Source organism: Cololabis saira, chromosome 19, assembly GCF_033807715.1.
Source record: "Cololabis saira isolate AMF1-May2022 chromosome 19, fColSai1.1, whole genome shotgun sequence".
NCBI lineage: Eukaryota > Metazoa > Chordata > Actinopteri > Beloniformes > Belonidae > Cololabis > Cololabis saira.
This window is the reverse complement of record NC_084605.1, coordinates 13,834,230-13,859,242: the sequence shown is the minus strand read 5'-3', so window position 1 is coordinate 13,859,242 and position 25,013 is coordinate 13,834,230. Positions and strand designations below refer to the sequence as shown.

The following is a 25,013-nucleotide window of genomic DNA, read 5'->3' as shown; positions in this document are numbered from 1 at the left end:
GCACATTTGGATGTATAACACATCTGGGTTCACGATACGGTTCGGGCTGAATTAACTCTCGAAGGAATGGCATATATTGCTCCAAAATTACGCAATTAATTCAGAATGTTCAAAATGGCCGACTTCCTGTTCGGTTTCGGCCATGGCGCCAAGAGACTTTTCTTTTAGTTGCGACATGATACAGGTGTGTACCGATTTTCGTTCATGTACGTCAAACCGTATTATGGGGCTTGAGGCACAAAGTTTTTTCTGTCGAACCAATCAGATGAAGGGTGGGCGCGCTTTTTGGCGTCTAGCGTCGCCACGGTAACGCTTTTGAAAGAGAAAAGTAATGCGTGTTGTCGCAGTATGGAGACGCACATTTTGATGTATAACACACCTGGGGGCACGTTACGGTTCGGGCTGAATTAACTTTCGAAGGAATGGCATAAATTTCGCCAAAATGACACGACTAATTCAAAATGGCCGACATCCTGTTCGGTTTCGGGCAAGACCCCAAGAGACTTTTGTTTAAGTTGTCCCATGATACAGGTGTGTACCGATTTTCGTGCATGTACGTCAAACCGTATCGCGGGGCTTGAGGCACAAAGTTTTCAAGGGGGCGCTGTTGAGCCATTTTGCCACGCCCATTAATGCAAACCATGAAATATCAAATTTTTCGCCAGGCCTGACTAGGGTGCAAAATTTGGTGACTTTTTGGGCATGTTAAGGGGGGCAAAAAGGCCTTCACTTTGTCAGGAAAATAATAATAATAATAATTAAAGCTGCAAGCAGCGATGAACGGGCCCTCGCACTCACGTCCACCGCCCCCCATAAGCATATCAGAAATGACACCACCCACGACTCTCTATGTCAAACCATTCAAAAGTTATAGCAGAAAAAAGGAACCACCAATCAGAAGAAGGGGCAGGGCTAATTCAGGCCAATGAAGGTCAGGGACTCCATACAGAGTCTGATGACACCACCCACGACTCTGTATGTCAAAGCATTCAAAAGTTATGGCAGAAAATCGGGACAACCAATCAGAAGAAGGGGCGGGGCTAATTCAGGCCAATGAAGGTCAAGGACTCAATACCGAGTCCCATGACACCACCCACGACTCTTTATGTCAAACCATTCAAAAGTTATGGCAGAGAAAAGTATTCTAGGGGGCGCTGTTGAGCCGTTAGGCAACGCCCATTAATGCAAACCATGAAATATCAAATGTATCACCAGGCCTGGCTTGAATGCAAAATCTGGTGACTTTGGTGACCAAAATTGCTCACAAAAAATTCAGAATTCAGCCAGGCTCGAACTCTCAACCTCAGGAATCAAAGACCACAATGATCTGGCTGAGCTACATGTCAGCTTAGATACTGCTGTGACTTACTAGGTTATGAGAGACCAAAATAGCGATAAAATATCTGGAACCATTTATTCCTAATTTTTAAAATATTTGTAAGGTATAAATATTAGTAAAACACTATATTTTATATTATTACTTTTTCTGTAACCATTCTACCGAGGTTCTAACCGGGCTGAGCACGGGACTATTTCTGACGTAACCACATTACAACAGCTGATTGGTCGGGGGGCGGGGCCGTCATCACCCTACTCGCCACTGATTGGTCGGGGGGCGGGGCCAGCAGACGTTTGAATCAGGAAGCGGGACTCTCTATGTCAAACCATTCCAAAGTTATAGCAGAAAATCGGGACAACCAATCAGAAGAAGGGGCGGGGCTAATTAAGGCCAACGAAGCTTAAGAACTCATTACAGAGTCCCATGACACCACCCACGACTTCCTATGTCAAACAATTAAAAAGTTATAGCAGAAAAAAGGGACAACCAATCAGAAGAAGGAGCGGGGCTAATTCAGGCCAACGAAGCTTAAGGACTCATTACAGAGTCCCATGACACCACCCACAACTTCCTATGTCAAACCATTCAAAAGTTATGGCAGAGAAAAGTATTCTAGGGGGCGCTGTTGAGCCGTTAGGCCACGCCCATTAATGCAAACCATGAAATATCAAATTTATCGCCAAGTCTGGCTTGCATGCAAAATTTGGTGACTTTTGGAGAACTATCAAATATGGACCAATCAGATGAAGGGGGGGTGCACTTGTTGGCGTCTAGCGTCGCCACGGTAACGCTTTTGAAAGAGAAAAGTAATGCGTGGTGTTGCAGGATGGAGACGCACATTTTGATGTATAACACACCTGGGTGCACGTTACGGTTCGGGCTGAATTAACTGCCAAAGGAATGCCATAAATTTCGCCAAAATGACACAATTTATTCAAAATGGCCGACATCCTGTTCGGTTTCGGCCATGGCTCCAAGAGACTTTTCTTTAAGTTGTGCCATGATACAGGTGTGTAGCGATTTTCGTGCATGTACGTCAAACCGTATTGTGGGGCTTGAGGCACAAAGTTTTCCGGGGGGCGCTGTTGAGCCATTTTGCCACGCCCATTAATGCAAACCATGAAATATCAAATTTATCGCCAGGCCTGGCTTGCATGCCAAATTTGGTGCCTTTTGGGGAACTATCAAATATGGACCAATCAGATGAAGGGGGGGTGCGCTTGTTGGCGTCTAGCGTCGCCACGGTAACACTTTTGAAAGAGAAAAGTAATGCGTGTAGTCGCAGGATGGAGACGCACATTTTGATGTATAACACATCTGGGTTCACGATACGGTTCGGGCTGAATTAACTCTCGAAGGAATGGCATAAATTGCGCCAAAGTGACACGATTAATTCAAAATGGCCGACTTCCTGTTCGGTTTCGGGCATGACGCCAAGAGACTTTTCTTTAAGTTGTCCCATGATACAGGTGTGTACCGATTTTCGTGCATGTACGTCAAACCGTATCGTGGGGCTTGAGGCACAAAGTTTTCAAGGGGGCGCTGTTGAGCCATTTTGCCACGCCCATTAATGCAAACCATTAAATATAAAATTTTTCGCCAGGCCTGACTTGGGTGCAAAATTTGGTGACTTTTTGGGCATGTTAAGGGGGGCAAAAAGGCCATCACTTTGTCAGAAGAAAAATAATAATAATAATAAAAATTCCTGCAAATACAATAGGGCCTTCGCACTGCAAGTGCTCGGGCCCTAATAATAATAAAAATTCCTGCAAATACAATAGGGCCTTCGCTCTGAAGGTGCTCGGGCCCTAATAAACAAATAAAAACTGGGAGACCAAAAAGATAAAAACTGGGAGACCAATGCACCCTGACATACAATATAAAATATATAAAATTTATAAAAAGATAAAAGTTCAAGGATTAAGGCTAAAAACAATGTCCACTTGATCGCAGGTCACAGAACTGCAGCTTACATGCCAGATGTGACTAGGAGAGCCACGAAAGTGATGACAGAATAAATGCAAGAGATTATCTAAACAAGTGTAAATCTTGGACAGTGTCAGGGAAGTGACTCCCCCACATGTGTAGGGGGGATGTCTGGGTTCAAATCTGCTAAAGTCTCATGTCCAGATGGAAATCAGCCATAGAAAAATGATAGTTTGGGTTTTTGTTAAAGTAGAAATCAGCCCCTGTTTATCCCAAATATGACGCAGGACGTGCCATCAACCCTTTTCCTGGTTTCTTGAATGATTGAATATTTTATTTCGGTTACATTACATTATATGCAACTTAACTTGTGTGCATGTAACTGACAAAACGTTATCATACATATTTAGACTAATCAGTTTCACACAATAAACAATAACACACAAACTCTGTGTAACCGAAAAAGGAATAGGCTGAAGCCGAAGCTTATTTTTGCCTTTCCTGTACCTTCCAAAAGATAACCCAGTTTATCAGTAATACAAAAGAAAAGAAAGAAAATAAAATTGACTCTAAATCGCTCTGCATAATTAAATTATTTCAAATCATTTTGCATTGCATTCTTTCCTTCACTCCTTCCTTCCTGCTCTTGTCCTTCCTCCAGAATGGCCTGAATGCTCTCCATCTGGCGTCTAAGGAGGGCCATGTGGAAGTGGTGGCGGAGCTCATCAAGCAGGGCGCCAACGTGGATGCATCTACAAAGGTGTGTACCGCCCCCACAGTCATAAACACACACATATGCATGCGCCGCGCGCATGAATTCACACACGCGGGCTGCTGAGTCAGCACCGTCCCAAAGTCACATTGCTTAAACAGCAGTTGAGATGAACGGCTGCGTGCTGGTGGAGAGGATGAGGCTGATCCTGTAAAAGTCTGTCCTGTCGTGTAGACATCAGTATTTCACTACATAACCTTGCCGAGGAAGTGCGTGTAAATCGCGAGGCAGTAAAATGCCTCCCAGGAACCAGCGGTGATGTAGTACCTCACGGGAAACGTATCCATCACGAGGCCAAATAATGAAATCCTGATATCCTGCTGTTACATTTCCTTGTTGGTCCTGATTATAATCTGCTACATGGAGGCTGGGTCGTCCAGTAGCTCACATCAGGTCAATCTTGACCTCATTTTATGACCTTCTAACCGAAAATCACTGACAAATGTGCACTTTTGCAGATTTTCAAGCCATTTTAGTGCCAGTGTAGAGAATTTGGCATTTCCATGTCTTGTTTGGAGACTCTCTCCTGCAGGGGCGTTGTCTGGCAGCTCTGGTTTTCTCTGCACAGTTTAGATGTTTCTGATTCTAAATCTGAGTGTTTGTGTGTCTCCGTGTAAGCCGTGTGAAGGGCTGCTGACCCAGCCAGGATATAACCCGCCTTCCACCTGATGGCAGCTGGAGTCCACTCCAGAATCCCCTGATTTGAGCAGGATTGAATTGAATTGAATTGAATTGAATTGAATTGAATTGAATTGAATTGAATTGAATATACTGTCTTTATCCCTTGTTGGAAATTCTTTCGTCATAGCGCTCAAGATGTAAAATATAACATCTAGCTGGTTATTGTATATGAAGTGAGGAGGATTTCCTGTGACGCTCTGTGGTGGAATAAGTCACTGAAGTTACTGAAGCTGTTTCTTTGGCTGGCCAGCGCATGGTGGAGAGGGTTTGAGGAGTATTCTGGACCCATTTATGCTCGACGCAGAAGACAGATAGAAAGCTGCACATAATGTGGACCATTTTCAGGACCCGTGCAGAACTGTCCCTTGACCAAGCACCGACCATCTCAGTTCCACATTTACGCCCATGTGGAACCGACACTCGTTGCAATTCCTGGACTGACCGCTAGACGCCGGCTGCAAAAGCCAGTTAACCTCCACCTCCATGTTAAAATGTCCAACTTAAGAGCAGATATAAACATATTTAAACCCATGACAACTCTGAGGGGGGGTGAACCACGCCAGGAGAGCTTATATCAAGCAATAAATGTATCTCTAATAAGTTTGATTGACAGTCGGCTCAGCCAATAGCTGGCCGTCATCACTTCTTCATCAGTAATCGTCATGCTACCGAAGTGAGAGGGTTCACGCTTGTTCTTGACAACCTACTTTCTGTTTCCAGTCATGAGTCTGTGCCCAATGAGCACGGATGATCATGTGATGTACATGTATGGTGGCAAAGACGGAGATCTTCTCTAATATGAAGTGTAAACGCCAGCGAGGGTAGAGATCGTCCTTTCGTTCCAGCCGTCTCTTGTAACATCCTATCACACGTAAACAATGTCCACTTGATCGCAGATCACAGAACTGCAGCTTACATGCCAGATGTGACTAGGAGAGCCACGAAAGTGATGACAGAATAAGTGCAAGAGATTATCTAAACAAGTGTAAATCTTGGACAGTGTCAGGGAAGTGACTGCCCCACAAGTGTAGGGGGGACGTCTGGGTTCAAATATGCTGAAGTCTCATGTCCAGATGGAAATCAGCCATAGAAAAATGATAGTTTGGGTTTTTGTTAAAAATCAGCCCCTGTTTATCCCAAATATGACGCATGCTGTCAGAGAGTCCAGCTCCTCTCCCAGTGAAGATGAAGCAGGTCCAGAGAATGGTTTAAAAAATGTTGTATTTTAAATAAATGCATGCAGAGAATAAACTCCCTTATATGAAAGATACTTTGTATTTTAAACTGCATTGCAGTGCAGGTTTTGACGGCCACTTCTGATGTGTTGCCTGCATCCCAAGTTCTTTTGATCTTTAAACATCAACCCATATCCGATATCTGCATATAACACTGATTAACATCAGAGGATGTTAATCAGAAGTAGATGAGACTGGATGCTGATGCATAAAAAGGAAGACAGAGAAGGAAGGAGAAAAAAATAAGCTGTATTTTCAAGCCACTGCTTTCTGATCCAGTCTTGGAAGTCAGCAAATGATTAGTCGTGATTTCAGGTTGAGAAGAAATGGGTCGACGGCACTTCACTGCGGTTGCATGATTCACCACTGTCACATTTTCAAGGACACATGAGTCCCGTTAACACAGAAAATGTCATGAGTGCACTCGGATAGTTGATGATTTGTTTCCTTGTATGAATGATCTGATCTGAGAGATGATCTGATCCAACCCATGTGCTCTTTTACTCTACATCGGTCATGTGTAATCAAATTGGGGCAAAAAAAAAAATCTGAATTGTTCACTTGAACCATACGGAAGCCGAAAGAAACAACAGCTAATACGAGAGCAAAAAACTCAGCGTGGCACTCCAGGAAGGAGGGCATCCAGCTCCCCCAGCAGAGGTGAAACCATCACCAGAGATCAGACAAGGAGGATGAAGGAAAGATGCACAGTAGTACTTAAAGGAGCTTGAGGCAAGAATAAGAAATGAGACTCATTAGCACCACGACGACCGTCGGGGTTACTGCAGCCAACAGCGAAGCCGGCACGGGAGAACGCGCATGCAGCGTCATGTGACGTCACATCCGCAGGACAGCGCGGGAAATTCGGGCCCGGAATTGCAGCGCATTTTGCAGCACACAGCCTGTTCAAGGCAACGGAGAGATACGCTAGAGGGCTCATTCTTTTTGGTTTGGAACGCTTCATCTGACATTATTACTAGAAAACTTAAAACGTATACGCATTTTTTTCATAAATCCTGCATCAAGCTCCTTTAACGCACCAGATTACCACAACTAAGTAATGACATTATTGAATGAGAGCACCTCTTACGAGGTTCTGAGGAGCGATTATTTTTTTTTTTTACCTTGGTTAGTTTTATTTCCTGTTTTATTTTGAAAAGTTGCAGTTTTTGTTCCGCACCTGGTTTCATTTTCCGATAGCTCGACTCTCATTTGTGATTACCTCTCTATAATATCAACGGCAATATTTTTCCCACTTTTCTTTGCTCTGTACCCTGCCACCGGATGCTGTTGGCATTTGACTCCAAAGTCTCCAAATTCTTCCATTCTGCCTTCTTTCTGGATTATTATTTTTCATTTGTCTGCTACTGCAGCACCTCAAGTTTTGGATTCTAACGTTGCGCCTCTGTCCACTTCCTCTGCAGCTATTATAATAATAGAGTAGCAGTTAAATCCACCAGGTCAATCAGTGCAGCTGCTCCTCTCAAGTGTCTACCCTGTGTTTTTGGTTTGAAGGTATGATTACACGGGCATCGGACGAGAAAGATGACGTTTCATATAGTTAAATATATAATTGTTCTTATACTGTAGTTACAGGACAAAAAAAGGAGTCATGTTTTGAGGAGACATAAAATCTGATTTAACCTGCATTTGACCTCATTTTTGTCAGATATTTATATGGTCCTGTGGGTTCATCTTTAATTTGATGTTCAAATCAGAGCCTCAGGTAGATGAAAAGGTTTCCTAGAGGGGAAGAGTGTGAAACTGATACTGAAACCTTAAATGTTCTTCCAGACTCCTTTCTTTTTTCTTTTCTTTCTCTTTTCAAATCTCCAGCTATCCTCCAACTACTGTTTTGGGATTGCTGTGGACGTCCGAGCAGCTCCTCTGATTTATGTCCAGGATAGCAGCATGCATGCACTTGATTCACGCACGTGTTTACGTAAAAATGTGATCTGTCTCTGCTATGTGGTGGAGTTGGCCGCAGGTCCAGGGAGGAGGGCGTGTGTGGAGGTTTTAGTAGCAGTATGAATGACAACATGGCAACAGCTGCCGCTTTCTGTCCCTGGTATACACACAGCAGGTGCATCCCATAGTGGCTCACTGCTAATACAGCCTCACACACACTCCTGCTGCTCCTCTCTGTCACTTTCTTTAGTGCTTCTGTCTCCATCCTCTGTTTAGTCTTGCTTTTTCTTTTTTTCATATATATATATGGAGACAAACACACTCAAGTTCTGTATTTTGAACATGTTTTGTATGATGCTCTCGTTTCAAATCTTTATTTTATTTGACTATGTCTTTAAGAAGAAATTCAGCTAGATGTATCGTCGTAGGGTTTTATAGTCTGACCCTCTTTGATCACCTTTGACCGGTTATGACATGATGCAACAGTAAGAAAAAGGTTTATAAATGCTAAAGAAAAGACCTGCTGCAAGAGTTGGAGCCTTAAAGCAGGTAACAGGAAGTAGGAAGTAGGGTTGTCCCGATCAGGATTTTTTAGCTCCCAATCCGATCCCGATCACTTGAGTTTGAGTATCTGCCGATCCCGATTTTTCCCGATCCGATCACTTTTTTTTGCTCCTGATACATTACCGATACTTATTCCCGATCAGATACATTTTGGCAATGAATTAAAAAAAAAAAAAAGAGGATTAAAACTCAAATTATCCCAAGTTTCTTTTATTGTCCATTGGAGAACAACATGGACATATATTTCAACAAAGCTTATCAGCACTGGTGCCACAAAATGTAAAAACATGAAATTGTAAACTAAAACAAAAAGTGCAGAATAGTGTAATAACAAAAATAAATTTAACTTCAGGTAGTTGAATGACATCCAGTCAAACTCACAAACACAAGAAAATTAAAATACTTTTTGGCTTAACCTTAGTGCAACATTCTGAATGGAAAATGAATAGCAGCAGCTTAATGAACATGAACATACAGGACTGTCTCAGAAAATTAGAATATTGTGATTTTCTGTAATGCAATTACAAAAACAAAAATGTCATACACTCTGGATTCATTACAAATCAACTGAAATATTGCAAGCCTTTTATTATTTTAATATTGCTGATCATGGCTTACAGCTTAAGAAAACTCAAATATCCTATCTCAAAAAATTAGAATATTCTGGGAATCTTAATCTTAAACTGTAAGCCATAATCAGCAATATTAAAATAATAAAAGGCTTGCAATATTTCACTTGATTTGTAATGAATCCAGAATGTATGACATTTTTGTTTTTTTAATTGCATTACAGAAAATAAAGAACTTTATCACAATATTCAAATTTTCTGAGACAGTCCTGTATATAAAATTTCACAATTCAAACATGTAAACCATGTTAGTTTTGCTTACTTCCGGCCAGAAGTGACGCCAGCCGCCGGCCGGAAGTGACGTTAAATGCAACGATATATAAAACTATATATATAAAATGATTTAATACAGTATATATTAAAAACATTAATAACTAGGTATGTCCCGATACTTTTTTGGCCGATACCGATGTTTTGAAAATGCCGATCGATCGGGACAACACTAGTAGGAAGTATATATTTAGTTTTTTTGGAGCAGTGATGCTGAGAGTAGGCCAATGTGGTGCGGAGGAGTGAGGCAGACACAACTGCTGCCAGTGTATTTCAGAAAAATAATACTGAAATGAGCAGTTCCACCAGTTCCAAATACACACTCGCCCTGTTTGACTGATGAAGATGAGCCGCAGTCCCACGTCAGGAATACTGTCCTGCCCTCACACTTCTCTAAGCATTTCTAACCTCCTTTATCTGGTCGTGTGATGACAGAAAGGAAACACCGCCCTCCACATCGCTTCCCTCGCCGGGCAGTCGGATGTCGTGAAGGAGCTCGTCACAAACAGTGCAAACGTCAACGCACAGTCTCAGGTACAACACACACGCATGCAGGACATGTGTGAACCCGTGTGTGAGTGTGTGCAGCCATGCAGGTCTCTCTCTCTCTCTCTCTCCTTGTCTCTGTCTCTCGGCGTGCTGCGTCAGCAGCTCTGCAGCACGGCCGAGCCCACAGCCAGCAGTCAGCACACACAGGGAATCTGTCACCACGGCAACCATAAGAATGTCACTGTCAAAGGCTCGGCAGAAGGAGAAGAATTGATGAGGTTGAATCTTTAGTAGATAGTTTTTTCTCCTGCCACATTCGATTTTATATTTGAAGCATATTTTAGAGAGCAGCATTCACAAAATGGTATAGGACAGTCCTCTACACACTCGTGATGAAGCATACAAGATGGATAAGTGCTGATGCAAACGCCTCTACTGATCTGAGGCTCTTTATTGAGAATAGTACATACAACTGAAAGGGAGAGCAAGTCGTTTTCTTGCAGATATTAGGTGGCTGAGATGGGAAGAGGTCTTTGTGGCCTTGTAGCGTTGCTCTTCCACAGTTTTCCAATCTTGTTCTCCTCCAGGAGGGCCAGCAATGCACTCCAGCAGCGCTCTGGTGTGTTTATGGCAACAGACGTATTTGATCAAAGCATAATCATTTATAAACAGAAATTCGATCTTTGGATACCGTTTATGTGACTAATTTATTCACAGATTGATCTATGTCAGTAGTGAAGTCATTCCTGAGTTGTTCTTGGACTAGGAGCCCTGAGGCCACTGCGATGAAGAGCACTCACAACAGTTTTCCATTAAACAACAAGCCATCGACATGAATGAGCATCTTTCCAGGCATCCAAGGATTGTTCTTGACATTTCTCAGGAGTTTTCTTCAAATTCTTGGACCACTGACCATATTTTTTACAAGATTGTGCCTCCTTTTACTTTGCAAATGGTGCAACATAGTTGTTGAAGACAGTGGTGAAGTCTCCAAGGTTCCCTGGGGGATAAAACCTTTGACTCTCAGTTGTACTGTATTCAAGAAAATTCTAGATTTGCAAAGATTTTTTAATTTTATTAACTATTTTTCAATACAGATCTGGAGTTTTTTTTTTGTTTTTGGTCTCGACAGACGGGAAACACCACCCTCCATGCAGTCTGTAGTATTTCCAGCATGTAGTTGCCCCCATCTTGTACGGTTCTGATTCCTATTCATATCCGTCAAGCACGAGAATAGAGTTGTTTACCTCCGAGTGCAACTCCAGGTTGTGCAGCCTTTAGATGTGTTCTTTCCGTGAGCACCCTCCATGGCCTCCCCTGGTTACCGCCCTGAATCAGTCTGACATGTTACTTCCAGTCGCCTGTAAGTGACTGTGACATGTGGAGGATGTTTCTGTTTTTTGAACTGAGTCCCGTGTCAGCGGGGCGGGCTGGCCCCGGTGGGCATGGATGCTCGGACTGGGCCGATGTGTGCCGGGAGTTTAGAGGTCCAATCTGCAGATGTAAATTATGTTTTTGTAGAAAGTTAGTGAGAAAGTTGTTCCTGGTGTGAGAAAAAAGGTTTATTTTACCGATACACTCTATCAGTTGTGCACCTCTTAAAATTAAATGTAGAAAACTGAAAACAGGGTATATTACATTTGAAGACTATTTTGAACCTTTGAAAGTCAGGAAACATGATATGGGACCTTTAATGAAGTGTGTGATGTATTTATATCCCTTTCAACGAGGATAAGTAAAAATGACGGTGAAAGAGAAGGGCTTCTTGCATACTGAAATTAGTATTGGGTCTCTGTTTCCATGGAGATGCCTTGTCTTGTTCTTGTGTCATCACTCAAACACACACACACACACACACACACACACACACACACACACACACACACACACACACACTTATTTTCAAGTTCAGCTGCAGGTCAGCTTTTATCTAACTGTTATAAGGTGTGAGGTCTGTGTGCAGGTGACGGTATACAACCTGACAGGAGCGATGTAGCTGCCACTGTTCTGAGAACAGTCCTGCTTTTATTGCTCCTTACAAAGGGAGGATGATCAAAGTTCAAATGCAGCTTAATCTAACAGTGATGTGTGACAATCAAGTAAATTACGTTAAAATTCAGTCAGAAAACGTTTTAAAATAACACTTTGATTGACATTTGAAGGTCCTGTGTTGCAATAATGCAACATTCCTGTAAATCTGTTCTTGCCATGATGCAGTTATTGATTCTCGACTCTGCCCGCAATGACCCAATGCAAGCAGAGACGTTGACTGGATTGATCAATATATCACCTGACCCCACTACAGCAGGAAGTCGATACGACTCGAGTTCAGAAACATTCAGCTTGTGGGCCGGGGTGTACTTATTGGCAGGGAGCACTGAATTTGTTGTAGTTTCATTTTACTGTTGAGATATATATATATATATATATATATATATATATATATATATACATATATATATATATATATATATATATATATATATATATATATATATATATATATATATATATATATATATATATGCATGATTATACAAAAAAAGAAAATATATGGTACTAAATGGAAAACTTTGCAGATGTATGAAGCGATGGTTTCAACTTCACCTCTTTTCATATCAGATCTGCAACACATTCATACAAAAAATGTATTCTGCAGCAAATAAGTGCCGATGAGGAGGTTTATAATAACATAATGAGTCTATTTCAACAGGTCATGTTAATAAATGATTTCTCAGACCATTGGGAGCAAAAGCAGTTTTGATACAAAGCAATAAATACACATGAAAGTCACTGAAGTTTTTAAAAAGCGATTTGCAGGGATTCATAGTTTTCTTATGTTACTGTGCATAAAGTAATATCTTAGAATGTTTTCACAAGCGTAAAGGAGTTCCAGTAGTTAGGGCCAGGGGTGGTTCGTTATACAGAAACACCCAAAAACTGTCGTTCATTAACACCTGATTAATCTCTTTCTCTGGGCATGCACAGAAATATGGAGCTACATTCACAAAAGGCACCTAAGATGTTATCTAAAAGGCTTATCTGACCTCTCTGGACTCTGAGGCATCTTGCATGTATGATTGCATAGTGGAAATGTGAATTCTGGTCACTTAATTTACTGTAGTATTACAGATGTGTTTTGTGGAAGGAATGGCCTCCAGACCAAAGATGAAACGGATAATTCAGTCTGGGTCTGGTTGTATCTGCGCCCTGCCCCCTCGGCAAAGCTCATTTACACTTCTGTCATGGCAGCATTAATGCAGAAAATATACATTGATATTTTAGAGCAACATATGCTGCCTTCAAGAACACATCTTTTCTGTTTCTCAACACAAAAAGAAAAAAAAAACACATTCTGCATGAACACCAAAGACATGGCAGAGGATGAAGAGGATATGCGTAGAGGACTGTCCCTTCTATCATCCTGATCTGTCCCCAAAAGAACATTAGAAAGATGCAACAACAATGACAAATATACCATCTAAAATGCTTCATGGTCATCAGAGAGGAGCTGTTTAGGTGGAGACTGTCTCTCAGGTGTGAGCAGAGGATTATATGCTGATTTCCAGCTGACCACGTGACCGCTTGCTTCTCTTTGCAGAATGGCTTCACTCCACTGTATATGGCGGCGCAGGAGAATCACATGGATGTGGTGCAGTTCTTACTCGACAACGGCTCCAGTCAGAGCATCGCCACCGAGGTAAAAAAGAAAAAAGCGACACATGCACAAGCACGAGGAGACACTCAACACCTCATTTACAGCTGCAGTGATGCCTGTTTGCACACACACTCCTCCAACCCATAACAGCTTCTAATCGCCACCCTCGCCTCAGCCCTCACTTAGCCTCCCTGTAATCACGCTGCAGCCTCACGACCTGACGCTCCTTTGTCGCAAATCGCGAATAGGTGGCTCTCCGGCAGTTCATTTAGGAGACCTCGTAAACACAGTCCCTGTTTGAAAGGTGTAAAATTAAAAATAAATAAATATATATATATATATATATATATATATATATATATATACATATATATATATATATATCTGTGTGTGTGTGTGTGTGTGTGTGTGTGTGTGTGTGTGTACATATGTACATGTGTGTGTATGTATGTATGTATGTATGTATGTATGTATGTATGTATGTATGTATGTATGTATGTATGTATGTATGTATGTATGTATGTATGTATGTATGTATGTATGTATGTATGTATGTATGTATGTATGTATGTATGTATGTATGTATGTATGTATGTATGTATGTATGTATGTATGTATGTATGTATGTATGTATGTATGTATGTATGTATGTATGTATGTATGTATGTTAGGAATGGGCGATATTTTACCGTTCATGATATACCGTCCAAAAAATTCCCCACGGTAAGAATTTGTCATCTCGCGGTAAAAACGATAAATTCCCGTTGATGACGTTTTTGTGTGAAGCTGATTTATGGTTCTGTGTTAAATCCACGCACAACGTACGTGTGAAGGAAGGAAAGGAAGGAAGGAAGGAAGGAAGGAAGGAAGGAAGGAAGGAAGGAAGGAAGGAAGGAAGGAAGGAAGGAAGGAAGGAAGGAAGGAAGGAAGGAAGGAAGGAAGGAAGGAAGGAAGGAAGGAAGGAAGGAAAATATGAGCCAGAAAGAAAGAAAGAAAGAAAGAAAGAAAGAAAGAAAGAAAGAAAGAAAGAAAGAAAGAAAGAAAGAAAGAAAGAAAGAAAGAAAGAAAGAAAGAAAGAAAGAAAGAAAGAATTTATCAATTTAATTGGTGTAGTTTAGTAGCATTTAGTATTCTTTTAGGGCAGTGATTTGGGGGCTCCAAAGACTGAATGTGGTGATAGATTTATAGTTACAAAAGGTGGAGTTGAATTGGTATTTTTTTTATCGTCATTTTTATCGTTATCGGGATAAATGCCAGAAATTATCGTGATACATTTTTTTAGTCCGTACCGCCCATCCCTAATGTGTGTATGTACAGTATGTATGTATGTATGTATGTGTATATATATATATGTATATATTAGAGATGAGCTCCAGGATTTTTCCATCGTATCGATCCTAGTCTTTTTATTGTCATTTAGTGTATTTAAAGCAAAACATAAAATCATAACATGCAAATATGTGAAAACATAGTTCAGTAATCTGCTCTCATGTTGTCCGGTTACATTTAAGCAAAATAACAAGCAGCTGACTATTTTCAAACGTAGTCTCTGCAAGAGAAGGCGCGATGATGCGTAGCATATTTCATGTAGAAGACCGTTCAAGGTCTCGTGACTTCCCTCCTCGTCATGTATTAGTAATTAACAGGCGCTGGCCTCAACGAGCTCATCTCTGGTCCACAGAGGGCTAAAAACCTAAACGCTTAAGCTTGATTAAGCGCTCCGCAACGTTCTGCTGCTCTCACCATGTCTTGTAGTTGATAATAATGTGTCTTCTGCTGAAACGATGGATTCCAGCTACCTCAGTTACGCTTCAGGATCATCGTCAAAGCCTCGGAGCTGGAAGAAGCTGAGTTGTAGATGCAGTCCGCAGTTTTGTCTCTGACACACAATTATCCTGAAATATATTATATTAATACACATTTGGTGCTGTGGTGAGTATCTGTGATGAAACAACAGAGAGCAATACTACAAATAAAGCTTGTTAAAATGATGCATTTAGCCTTTAGATTTGTTACCATTTGTTTATTGTTGAAACGCTAGAATAACAAGTCTTATAAGCAGAAATTCTTGTTTAAATACGCTGAGAGGAGGATGCACTTTCCTTGTTCGTGTAGCAGCATCCAACTCTTTTCTTTTGTTGTTTACAGAGCTTTGTGCTTGGTTTTTCCACTGATAACTCCTCCCCCCACTTCCTCCTCCACGTCCTCTGTCAGTCCCCCTTTTTTCCCCCCCCAAGTCTTTCTTCTTTACCTCGTTTTCCACCGCATCTCACCGTTTCCCTCCTCTCACCCTTCCCGTAGTCTCCTCCAGCCGGAGACGGGGTGAATTATTCATGTGGGGTAATATGTATCCACGTTGGAAGCACCTCCCGATGTTTAATAATTCAGGCATCACTATTTCAGCAGCGCACAAGCCAGAAACCATCACAGAATATATCGTTGTTGTTTTAACGTTTCATCGTCATCTCATCCGTTGATTGCAGGCATTACTGAATTTAAATTGATATTTTCCTCTTAGTTGGAGCATCTATACGAGTTTGCATCCCGCTTATGTTCCAGAAACAGTTTGGTGCTATTTCAGTCAAGTAAAATCGTGCCGTGTCACTGGAAGTTCTCAAGTTTGAAGTTTAGGATGAAAACATCCCGTCTGCTGCCTTTTTGCAGCTTTTTGCAGCTGCTCTCTGTTATCGGGGTATTTTTAGGACATTAAACTGGCTTTGTGTATTTTTATGATCCATAATGAGACGGAGGAAACTTTGCGAAGGCTCACCACCTCTGAAAGTCTTAGAAAAAGGCTAAATTAATGCATTTGAATAAGTTTGTGTGCCCTTGGGTGTTCCTGTTTGTGTGTGTAAATCAGATTATGAATGTGTGTTTGTTTGTGGAGATGGTCCCGCCTGTGGAGCTCTGTGGTCTCTAGGATCTCGAAGGAAAAGTTGTGCTTTTATGTGTGGGGTTTATCCAGACAGACGCTGCCTGTGTAAACACATGCCTGTGCACACACGTGCATCTGGGCCCTGTTCTACTTTTGAGAAGAATTAATTGCTTTTCTCTATCGATTCATAGATCCAGGTGCTTGTAAGCAGCAGGATGCCTCTGCTGGTGTTCTCCTCACCTCACCGCCGGGTGTGAATCTGTATGTTGGTAGCAGCAGTTTACAGAAAGCTGCGTCGTCCCTGCCTCTCACTTATTTGAGTGCATTAGCTTTGGATTTGCCAGAGACATTGAATTCCTGCTCAAGCACTTAAGATAATGTGAGCTAAACTGCCTGAAATGCAGATATTTATCAAATTACTTTGTCATAATGACCTCTGCAGAGACCTCTGCATGCTTCCTAATGCTGCGGTACAATGTGGTACGATGTGTCTCATAAACATCCGGGTCTGTTTCCCAGAGCCGTCAAAAACACAGTCTTCACATGAGCAGCCCAGTCAAAGTCCAACTAAAAACCTTCAAAAACAGAACAAAAATGTTAAAACTACTGCAGCCTGATGTTGGGTTTAAAGAAAACAGTTTGAATCTAATATTTTAGTCATAATCACAGTCGCTCATGCGATTTGCTAATTTTATCATAAAGACCATCTATAAGGGAGTCGGTGACGACATTAACTCGTGATGGTACATGGCGTCTGCCTTTGTTTGGTTGTGTATGTCTATGCAGCACGTTGGGTGAGGAAGGAATACAAACATAGCTCAAAGATACACTGCTTTTGCAAACCAAAGAGGTTTTGCCTGATTAGCAGGCAGACTGCTGTCTCAGTCAGGTCGTAATTGAAGGCCATGGGTACGTAAGGCAGCAGTTAGGAGCTCAAAAGCAGTTTGAGTTCCTCTGATTAGACTGTAAAAGCACCAGAAGCCACTATTATAGTGGGTTTATGCTTATCCTCAGGTGACATCTTGTGTCGGTACTTTACACAAGCTTCTTTGCACTTTTTAGCCACGCTAGCCTTAAACATGTAGGGACAACAGGGATGACAGATAAATTACCTGATCAGATTCAGTCATTAAACCACAGTTAGCGGTTGGTTCGTTATCGTCCTGGAATTCGGGATCCCGAGTTTTTCATCTAAGGCAGCCATCAAGTCCAACTTTCATCACTTTCTGGTTCAAGTTCAACAAAACATGCTATTTATTTTATCTTGCACATTAAGCTAAGGAAAAACCTGGTAAATAGCATTCTTAACCAGCATAGACAAGCTTCAGTGTTATACGTCAATAGCAGACATTTCACAGATATTTCATTTTCAAAAGAGGCTTAGAGGTGTCTGTAATTTCACAGTACAAATGGCTAAAAAAGGTATGAAAAGGAGATGTGTCTCCATCGTTGGAGTTAAATTCTGGAATGATGCTAACATAAATTTAAAAACATGTAATTCTTTTGTTGTATTTAAGAAAATGGTTTGTAAAGCTATTTTTGAAGCTTATAAGTGCAATTGACCATCTGATAATGTTTCTTTGCTTTTCTATTGTTTCTTTGCCTTTTGTTGTTTCTTTGCTTTTCTATTCTCTTTTTGGTTTTCTGGAGGTTGGTAGCCAAAAATAGAAAGTTGGTACACTAGGATAGGCTTTTATAAGCATTTTGCTTCTGCCTATACCTTTTCAGTTATTGTTCAACACATTTTTTTGGTTTTGTATGAAAAGTTAATGCTGTGTACAATGTTTTTTTTGGTGTTGTTTTGTGTTGCAATGACTGAATAAACTTCATTCATTCATTCATTCATTCATTCATTCATTCATTCATTCAAAAGAAATAATTAGTAATGATAAAAACAGCTCATCCAAAATATCCAGATTTGGTTCTTCCACGTCGACATCATTGCTTCCAGTGCCTGTGATGTTACAGCAGAGCTGTCTTTCTGCAGGATGGCTTCACTCCGCTGGCGGTGGCGCTGCAGCAGGGCCACGACCAGGTGGTCTCCCTCCTACTGGAGAACGACACCAAGGGGAAGGTCCGCCTCCCGGCGCTGCACATCGCTGCGCGCAAAGACGACACCAAGGCCGCCGCGCTCCTGCTCCAGAACGACCACAACGCAGACGTGGAGTCCAAGGTACGCTCTTAGCGCCTCGAGGAGCCTCGAGTGGGAATGCAGCCTCTGATCCCGACCTGAAGTCCCGACGGTTGATGTTTTCTTTTGGTGGGCTGGTTTTTGTTTAGCAAACCTATGCTTCCTTGTGTTCTCTCTCCTCCTGTGACCCGTCTCCCACCACCATCCTTTTCCATTTCCCCTTAAATGTGCATCGAGGAGACATTAAACAGGGAGGATTGAGGAGGAGCTCGTAGCAAGGAAACACATGGGCATCCTTTAGAGTGACATGTAAATCTGGTACTCAACATCTTTCCTTAACCTTTTAAAACTCAAGAAAGCCAGTGAGAGACACATAACAAGTGATCAGCACAGGTCTCATTGTTAGTCTGTTGAAATCACATCCTGGGTGAGGCTTTTAGTTCTCCGTGCAGCGATGAGCAGACTGCTGCCGTGAGAAACATATTAGAGCCATCTTCTCATTTTCCTCACAGGAAGAAAGAGCATTTTCCAAAATGTCAAACTTGTTTTTTTTGGGTTGATATTATCTTTAGATACTTATTTTCCTCCAGGGACGTTGATCACATGTCCAATTTTCAAGTCTCCCCCTGTATCACACTCTCGGTTTGATTGTGACATTAACATCTCAAAGACACTTAGTGAAGAGTGAGAATGATAAAACTGATCATACATCTAACAAGGGAAAAGTCTTGTCTGTTTCCTTCATTTTCAAAGAAACACACCTGCAGCCATACAATAAGTCCTGATGATGTCCTCTAGTGGAAGAAAACCTGGAAGTCTTGGCTAATTTAAGAAAAAGATCATGGTGCGAAAATAATATTTAGAGGGCTTTGCTGTTAGTTGGGACAAAGCGGTTATATTTTGATGAAAATCTGTTTGTAGCAGCAGTGTACAGAAAGCTGCGTCGTCCCTGCTTCTCACTTATTTGAGTGCATTAGCTTTGGATTTGCCAGAGACACTGAACTCCTGCTTAAGCACTTAAGATAATGTGAGCTAAACTGCCTGAAAAGCAGTTATATTTTGATGACAAGGAGCAGACGTGACATGACAAGGCAGAGCTGCAGATCTTCGTCCCCTCGTAGGTCCTCTCATTTACTCCAACCACATTGTGACGTATCCATCCGACCGCTTGGTGCAGCCATGTCAGTGTTGCTGTTGTACTTGTTGTGGTGCACTAACCACCCCATTCTCTCCTCCTCTATGACCTCTCCTCCCTCGATTCGTTCCTCTGTTTCACCCCTCCGTACCCTCTCCCTCCCCCCTTTCCCTTCTAGATGATGGTGAATAGGACAACAGAGGTACACCTTCTTCTTTTCTCCTACTTTCTCCTCCTCCTCTGCTTTTTTTGGTCATCGCTCACTCATGGTCGTCACTGCAAAGCTTTCTGTGCGCTGGCATGACCGCTCAATGCTGGCATGAATGCTTTTGCGCTCCACCCGTGCTCACTGTGTTCAAGCCCGCATCGCCCTTTGATGTCGTCTCGTGTCTGCAGTATCTTGAATTTGATTTTCCCTGGTAAAGAAGAAGGATGAGTTGTGTGAGTCACAGGCCCAGTACGTGAGGTGCAGTACATGCCTCCTTCATTTTCTCAGTTTGGTGTGGAAAATATGTCATTTTTCAAAAGGCCTCCACTGGGATTACCTCGACTCCAGCGCGGGTTGTTCTAGCTGCTACTGCTTACCGTGACTGACCAGAAAAGACGAGGGTGCTGCATCGATCCCCAGTATGGGATCACTCAGACCTCGTCCTCTAGTTTTATTGTTTCTCATTTATAATAAATGCTTCTGTGCACAGAACAGCGTTGTTTCTTTACGTCATCACATGAGCCGTCTCAACATGATTTTATTCTGTCGCCGCCTCGGTATAAAACTAAGCTGTTCAGATTTGCAGGGAACTGTGACATCACAGACCTCCAATCAGATTAGCATTATATAAAGGCCTCTTTTTATTACCAGGGGGTCTGGTTGGATTTACAGAGATTAAATCGTTGTCTCCAACACTGCTCTCACACTGAGACTGTTGGGGATCTTCCAAAGGGCTGAAACGCGCACCTGCCGTGGGTTAGTTACTCGGGGGGGAAGGGGTGTTGATGTAGTACTGACTGGATATGCTGTGGGCAGAAGATGTCGTCCTAGTCATCCCTGCTCATTTCCTGGTACCACTTCAGTGTTTGCGGGACAGCAAGCAGAAACCATGTCTGCTCCTTCAATGTTGAGCTCCTCATCTTAGTCATAGATATATATAAAGGCTAGATGACTCTGCTGGCCAATGCGGAGCGACGTCGTCACACGGCGGCCATCTTGCCACAGGAGAGCTCGCTCACGCATAACATTGTGTTTAATGGTACATGTACTGCTTAAACAACCTTAACTTAAAGCTCAATTTTCAACAGATTTTCAAACAGGTTGGTTTGTTATGAACGTCAGAGATGTAGTTATGACACTGCATACTTGTGAATAATTATAAACATTGACAAACGTACTTTTATATGAAAATAACAAGAAACAGATAGCTATGATATGGTATTTATATTAAATCAATATTTTTATAGTATTCTTAGTAATATTTATATTTACATTATAACATATATATAATTACCTTATAACATGTATATATTATTACATTATAACATGTATTTATATTGTGACATAACATGTTTATATATTATTACATTATGATGTATTTATATTATTACATTATAACGTATATATATATATATATATATATTATGACATTATAACATGTATTTATATTATTACATTGTAACATGTATATATATTATTACGACATTATAACATTTATATTATTACATTATAACATGTACATACATTATGACATTATAACATGTGTATATATATATATATATATATATATATATTATTACATTATTACATGTGTATATATATTACATTATAACGCATATATATATGTGTATATATATATATATATAATTACAACATATTATTACATGTATTATTACATTTCGAAAAGAAAGGATACAATTTCAACATGTCCAAGCATCCCGAATCATACCCACGTTAATGACGTTTATAATAAACCAAACTGTTTGTAAATCCGTCAAGATTTCAGCAAGTTATGAATATCTCGTCTGTATGTCTGTACAAACCCCTCACCCTCCAACAGCAACAACGATAGCGCGCCAAAGAGTGTCCCGAACTAAGATGGTGAACGACGCTGGAGACTCCGCCTTGAGTCATCTAGCCTTTATATATATATATATATATATATATATATATATAGATCTTAGTTTTCTCTTTTCTTCTTCTTCCTTTTTTATTTATTGGCAGTCAGCAACTAGCGCTACCGCCCCCTGGTGGTGTGGGGTTGGTACTTTGCTAACTCAGTAGGTCCTACCTGGTCTGTCGCTGTAAGTGGGACATGACAGCAGAGAGGACCCAGCAGGAGGTCGGCCTGTTACAGTTACGCCCTTATAGGTCTGATCCGGGACCCTTGCTAATCGGATAGCAGTGTAGCCTTTCTCATCTTCATCCTCACCCAAAAGCTGACATCATGCTGCTTTTTCTAAAGAAATGGCTTGCAGAAAGTTTTCCCAGTGACTTCATAAAAAGGCGACCCCAGTAATAGAGGGGTCCCTACGACACGTTGACTGAATAAATGTCACAAATGTTTCATTTAAGCCTAACATTGAAAATGATACATTTAAGCCTAACATTGAAAATGATAAATGGTAGCTCTGCTGTTGCAGGATGTGCTATGAGCTGTCTTTATAGTTATTTCTGTACCCACAGTGGCTCTTTTGTGTTCTGTGATCCTGTCAACTGAGTCATTGCTGGTGTTACTTCCACTGTTTCTGCCTTGTACCAGTAAATGATCAGGCCAAATTCAATATTGATGTTTTTTAGGCTGGTTGTTATAAGAATGCAACTCTTTCATGTCTAGATTGTCCTTCAATTTAAAAAAGATGCATGTTCACCTGCATGTGTGCATTCTCTAGGCCCTTTCAGATGAAAGCATGTCACATAAAGTAGAAAATTAAACATAATAATAATGATATCATTCAGTATTCATAGTTCCAACCACGTTTGCATGAAATCACAAAACCCTAGAGGTGCTTAAGTTTGCTAAGATCAGGCATCAGTCCAGTCCAGACGTGAATGATGTCTCCATTATTACTGAAGGTTTTCACTCTGTGGCCACAGACATTACGCCCGCAGGGTTCACTAACGCAGGCCAGTGCCTGTATTACTCTTTAAATCCATGTGCACGTTAGGGCTGCACGATTAATCGTTAAAAAATCGCGATCTCGATTCATGCTTGAACGCGATCTCATTTCCAAATGACGACGATTTAAAAAAAAAAAAAAAAATTTTTTTTTTTTTTTTTTTTTTTTTTTTGAAGATGGCTGCATAAAAAAAGGACTAGGCCTATGTTCTAGGTTGTTGTAGTCCTGTCATGGTCAACTATCATGTTGTCATGTTTGTTATATTTTGTTAATGATTGTGGAATACATTCGGAGAAACATCTACCTTTCTCATCACCTGACACATATTGCACATAAATATTGTCAAAATTGTTATTGTTAAAATTATTTAAAGACAAGAGAGATGTTTATTGTTTTTATGTTCAATGTCAGCTGTTACAGCAAAAAGCAGCCAGAGGAATAATTTGTTGCCTCAGAACTACAGGATCTGTTACAAGTCCCCTTTCTGAAAGGGTGTTCAACTCAGGGAGGAACAAATATTGTTCAAAATTGTTATTATTGTTTAAATTATTCAAAGGTTTGTGTAAAGAAGACAAGAGATGTTTATTGTTATTATATTTTTGTTCAGCTGTTGCAAAGTTAAAGTAATAAGTGCAATAAATTTTATATTGGAAAAAAATCTTGAGAGAATCGTGATCTCAATTCTAAGCAAAAAAATCGTGATTCTCATTTTGTCCAGAATCGTGCAGCCCTAGTGCACGTTGATGTTTGTCTCCTGGTCTGTCTGATAAACTGAACTGAGCTGAGCTTTTACAGTGAGGTTGAACTGGGCTGCTCTGTGATGGTGGGTACAGTAAAACAGCAGTGGCAGTGATTAACGTATCGGTTGTTTCACCAAACGCAGATCGAGCTGAGCTTTATAGAGATGGAAGAGACTTCACATCTGCATCTAGTGAAGAGGCCATGGAGGGTTATTAGGTTAAAGAAGTAACTCTCCTCCATTATTTTTTCAACCTTGAGTTGCACGTTTCACTTCTTCATGTCTGCTATGCTCTCTTAGGCCAGCCGACGCTCCATATGACGTCCCATCATGCTTTGCTCATGGCTCATCATGAGAGAACTGCTATTTCTTTTTTCCCCTTTCTTACTAACTCTGTTTCTTTTGTGTGTGTGTGTGTGTATGTGTGTTGTCCCTCTCAGAGTGGGTTCACTCCTCTCCACATCGCTGCTCACTATGGCAACATCAACGTAGCAACGCTGCTGCTCAACAGAGGGGCAGCTGTGGACTTCAAGGCGAGGGTAGGTACCCGGCTTCAAACACGGCAACTGGCTCATGTTCACGCTGCAGCAAATGTTCAGTGGAGGACTCTCACGCTGGAGGGTGGGACACGGTGGGGAATCTGGGTGTGGGAGGGTTGGGGGGGGGTTTGCAGCTGCTCCAGTAGGAAATATATAAATCCCTGTGTGCTGTTTGATCCCGTGCTCTGAGAAAGGATGCTGGATTTACAGGGGGGAGGTTGAATGTTTGTGGGACTTTTCTCTGGGCAAAGGTTCAGCATTCGCTGTTTTCCATTCACTACTCGTTCCGCTGCGTGTACCGCGTATTGATCATCAATAGAGCAATAAGGCTGGTTATTTTGTGTATTTTTCTCATTATCAAAGAACCAAAACAAGCAGTTAGCTGATCCATGTGTGACGGAGGTTTGATAGACATTTATTTACAAGAAACTCTTAGAAACAGTGAGCAGCACAGTGACAAACATGACATGTTTTTTATTACTACAAACGTACTCGTTGTACCGTGTTCAGAATCAGTTACACAGAAATGATCTCCATTCAGTTTCTGGGTCTTGAGAATACAGTTCCTGCTAAAAGTTGTGATTTGAGAACGTGAAAAAGGCTCAGCACATTCTTGCTTTTAGTGTTTTTGTAGGTTTGGTGATCATAAAAGTAGAATAGCACCAGAATCCTGTAGAACTGTGTTTCTACGATGCTTCTGGAGGGACATGTGTCAGGGGATAAGGAGTCTTTTCACCAGAACGTTAAGCAACTGAAAATGCTGGGTATGGATGTTATTTTCCTCTAGAGGGGGGTGTTTAGCCATTTTTAATCGCCACTTTTAAATGAAGCCTATTTTTATCTCAGTTCAAGACAGCTCCTGCACATTCAGAGTTGTTTGCAATAAAAATGCTGTTGTCTTGTAGCCCCGGCTACATAGATGCACCTCAAACAGAATTAGGCAGGGGTTTTGTTCCCAGTAAGTTATTTTATTTTATTTTAATTTGTACTGGTTGCTGCAGTTTTCCTGTGTTTC

The 25,013-nt window shown here is 41.2% G+C and overlaps 1 protein-coding gene across 42 annotated transcripts in view; it reads left to right on the top strand.

Annotated features, from left to right (window-relative positions):
- The window catches only part of LOC133419626 (ankyrin-3-like), a 209,266-nt gene that overhangs the window by 105,038 nt on the left and 79,215 nt on the right, over positions 1-25,013 (top strand). For 36 of the 42 annotated variants that reach the window (XR_009770549.1, XM_061708909.1, XM_061708901.1 and 33 more), the window contains exons 3-8: positions 3,927-4,025; positions 9,760-9,858; positions 13,415-13,513; positions 18,334-18,519; positions 19,791-19,814; positions 23,900-23,998. Coding sequence is in view for 41 of the 42 variants with exons in the window: in XM_061708909.1 (XP_061564893.1) it covers positions 3,927-4,025; positions 9,760-9,858; positions 13,415-13,513; positions 18,334-18,519; positions 19,791-19,814; positions 23,900-23,998 (606 nt within the window). In the remaining variant the exon portion in view is untranslated. The remainder of the gene's footprint in view (positions 1-3,926; positions 4,026-9,759; positions 9,859-13,414; positions 13,514-18,333; positions 18,520-19,790; positions 19,815-23,899; positions 23,999-25,013) is intronic. The other 6 variants (XM_061708920.1, XM_061708914.1, XM_061708896.1 and 3 more) reach the window with 1 other exon arrangement.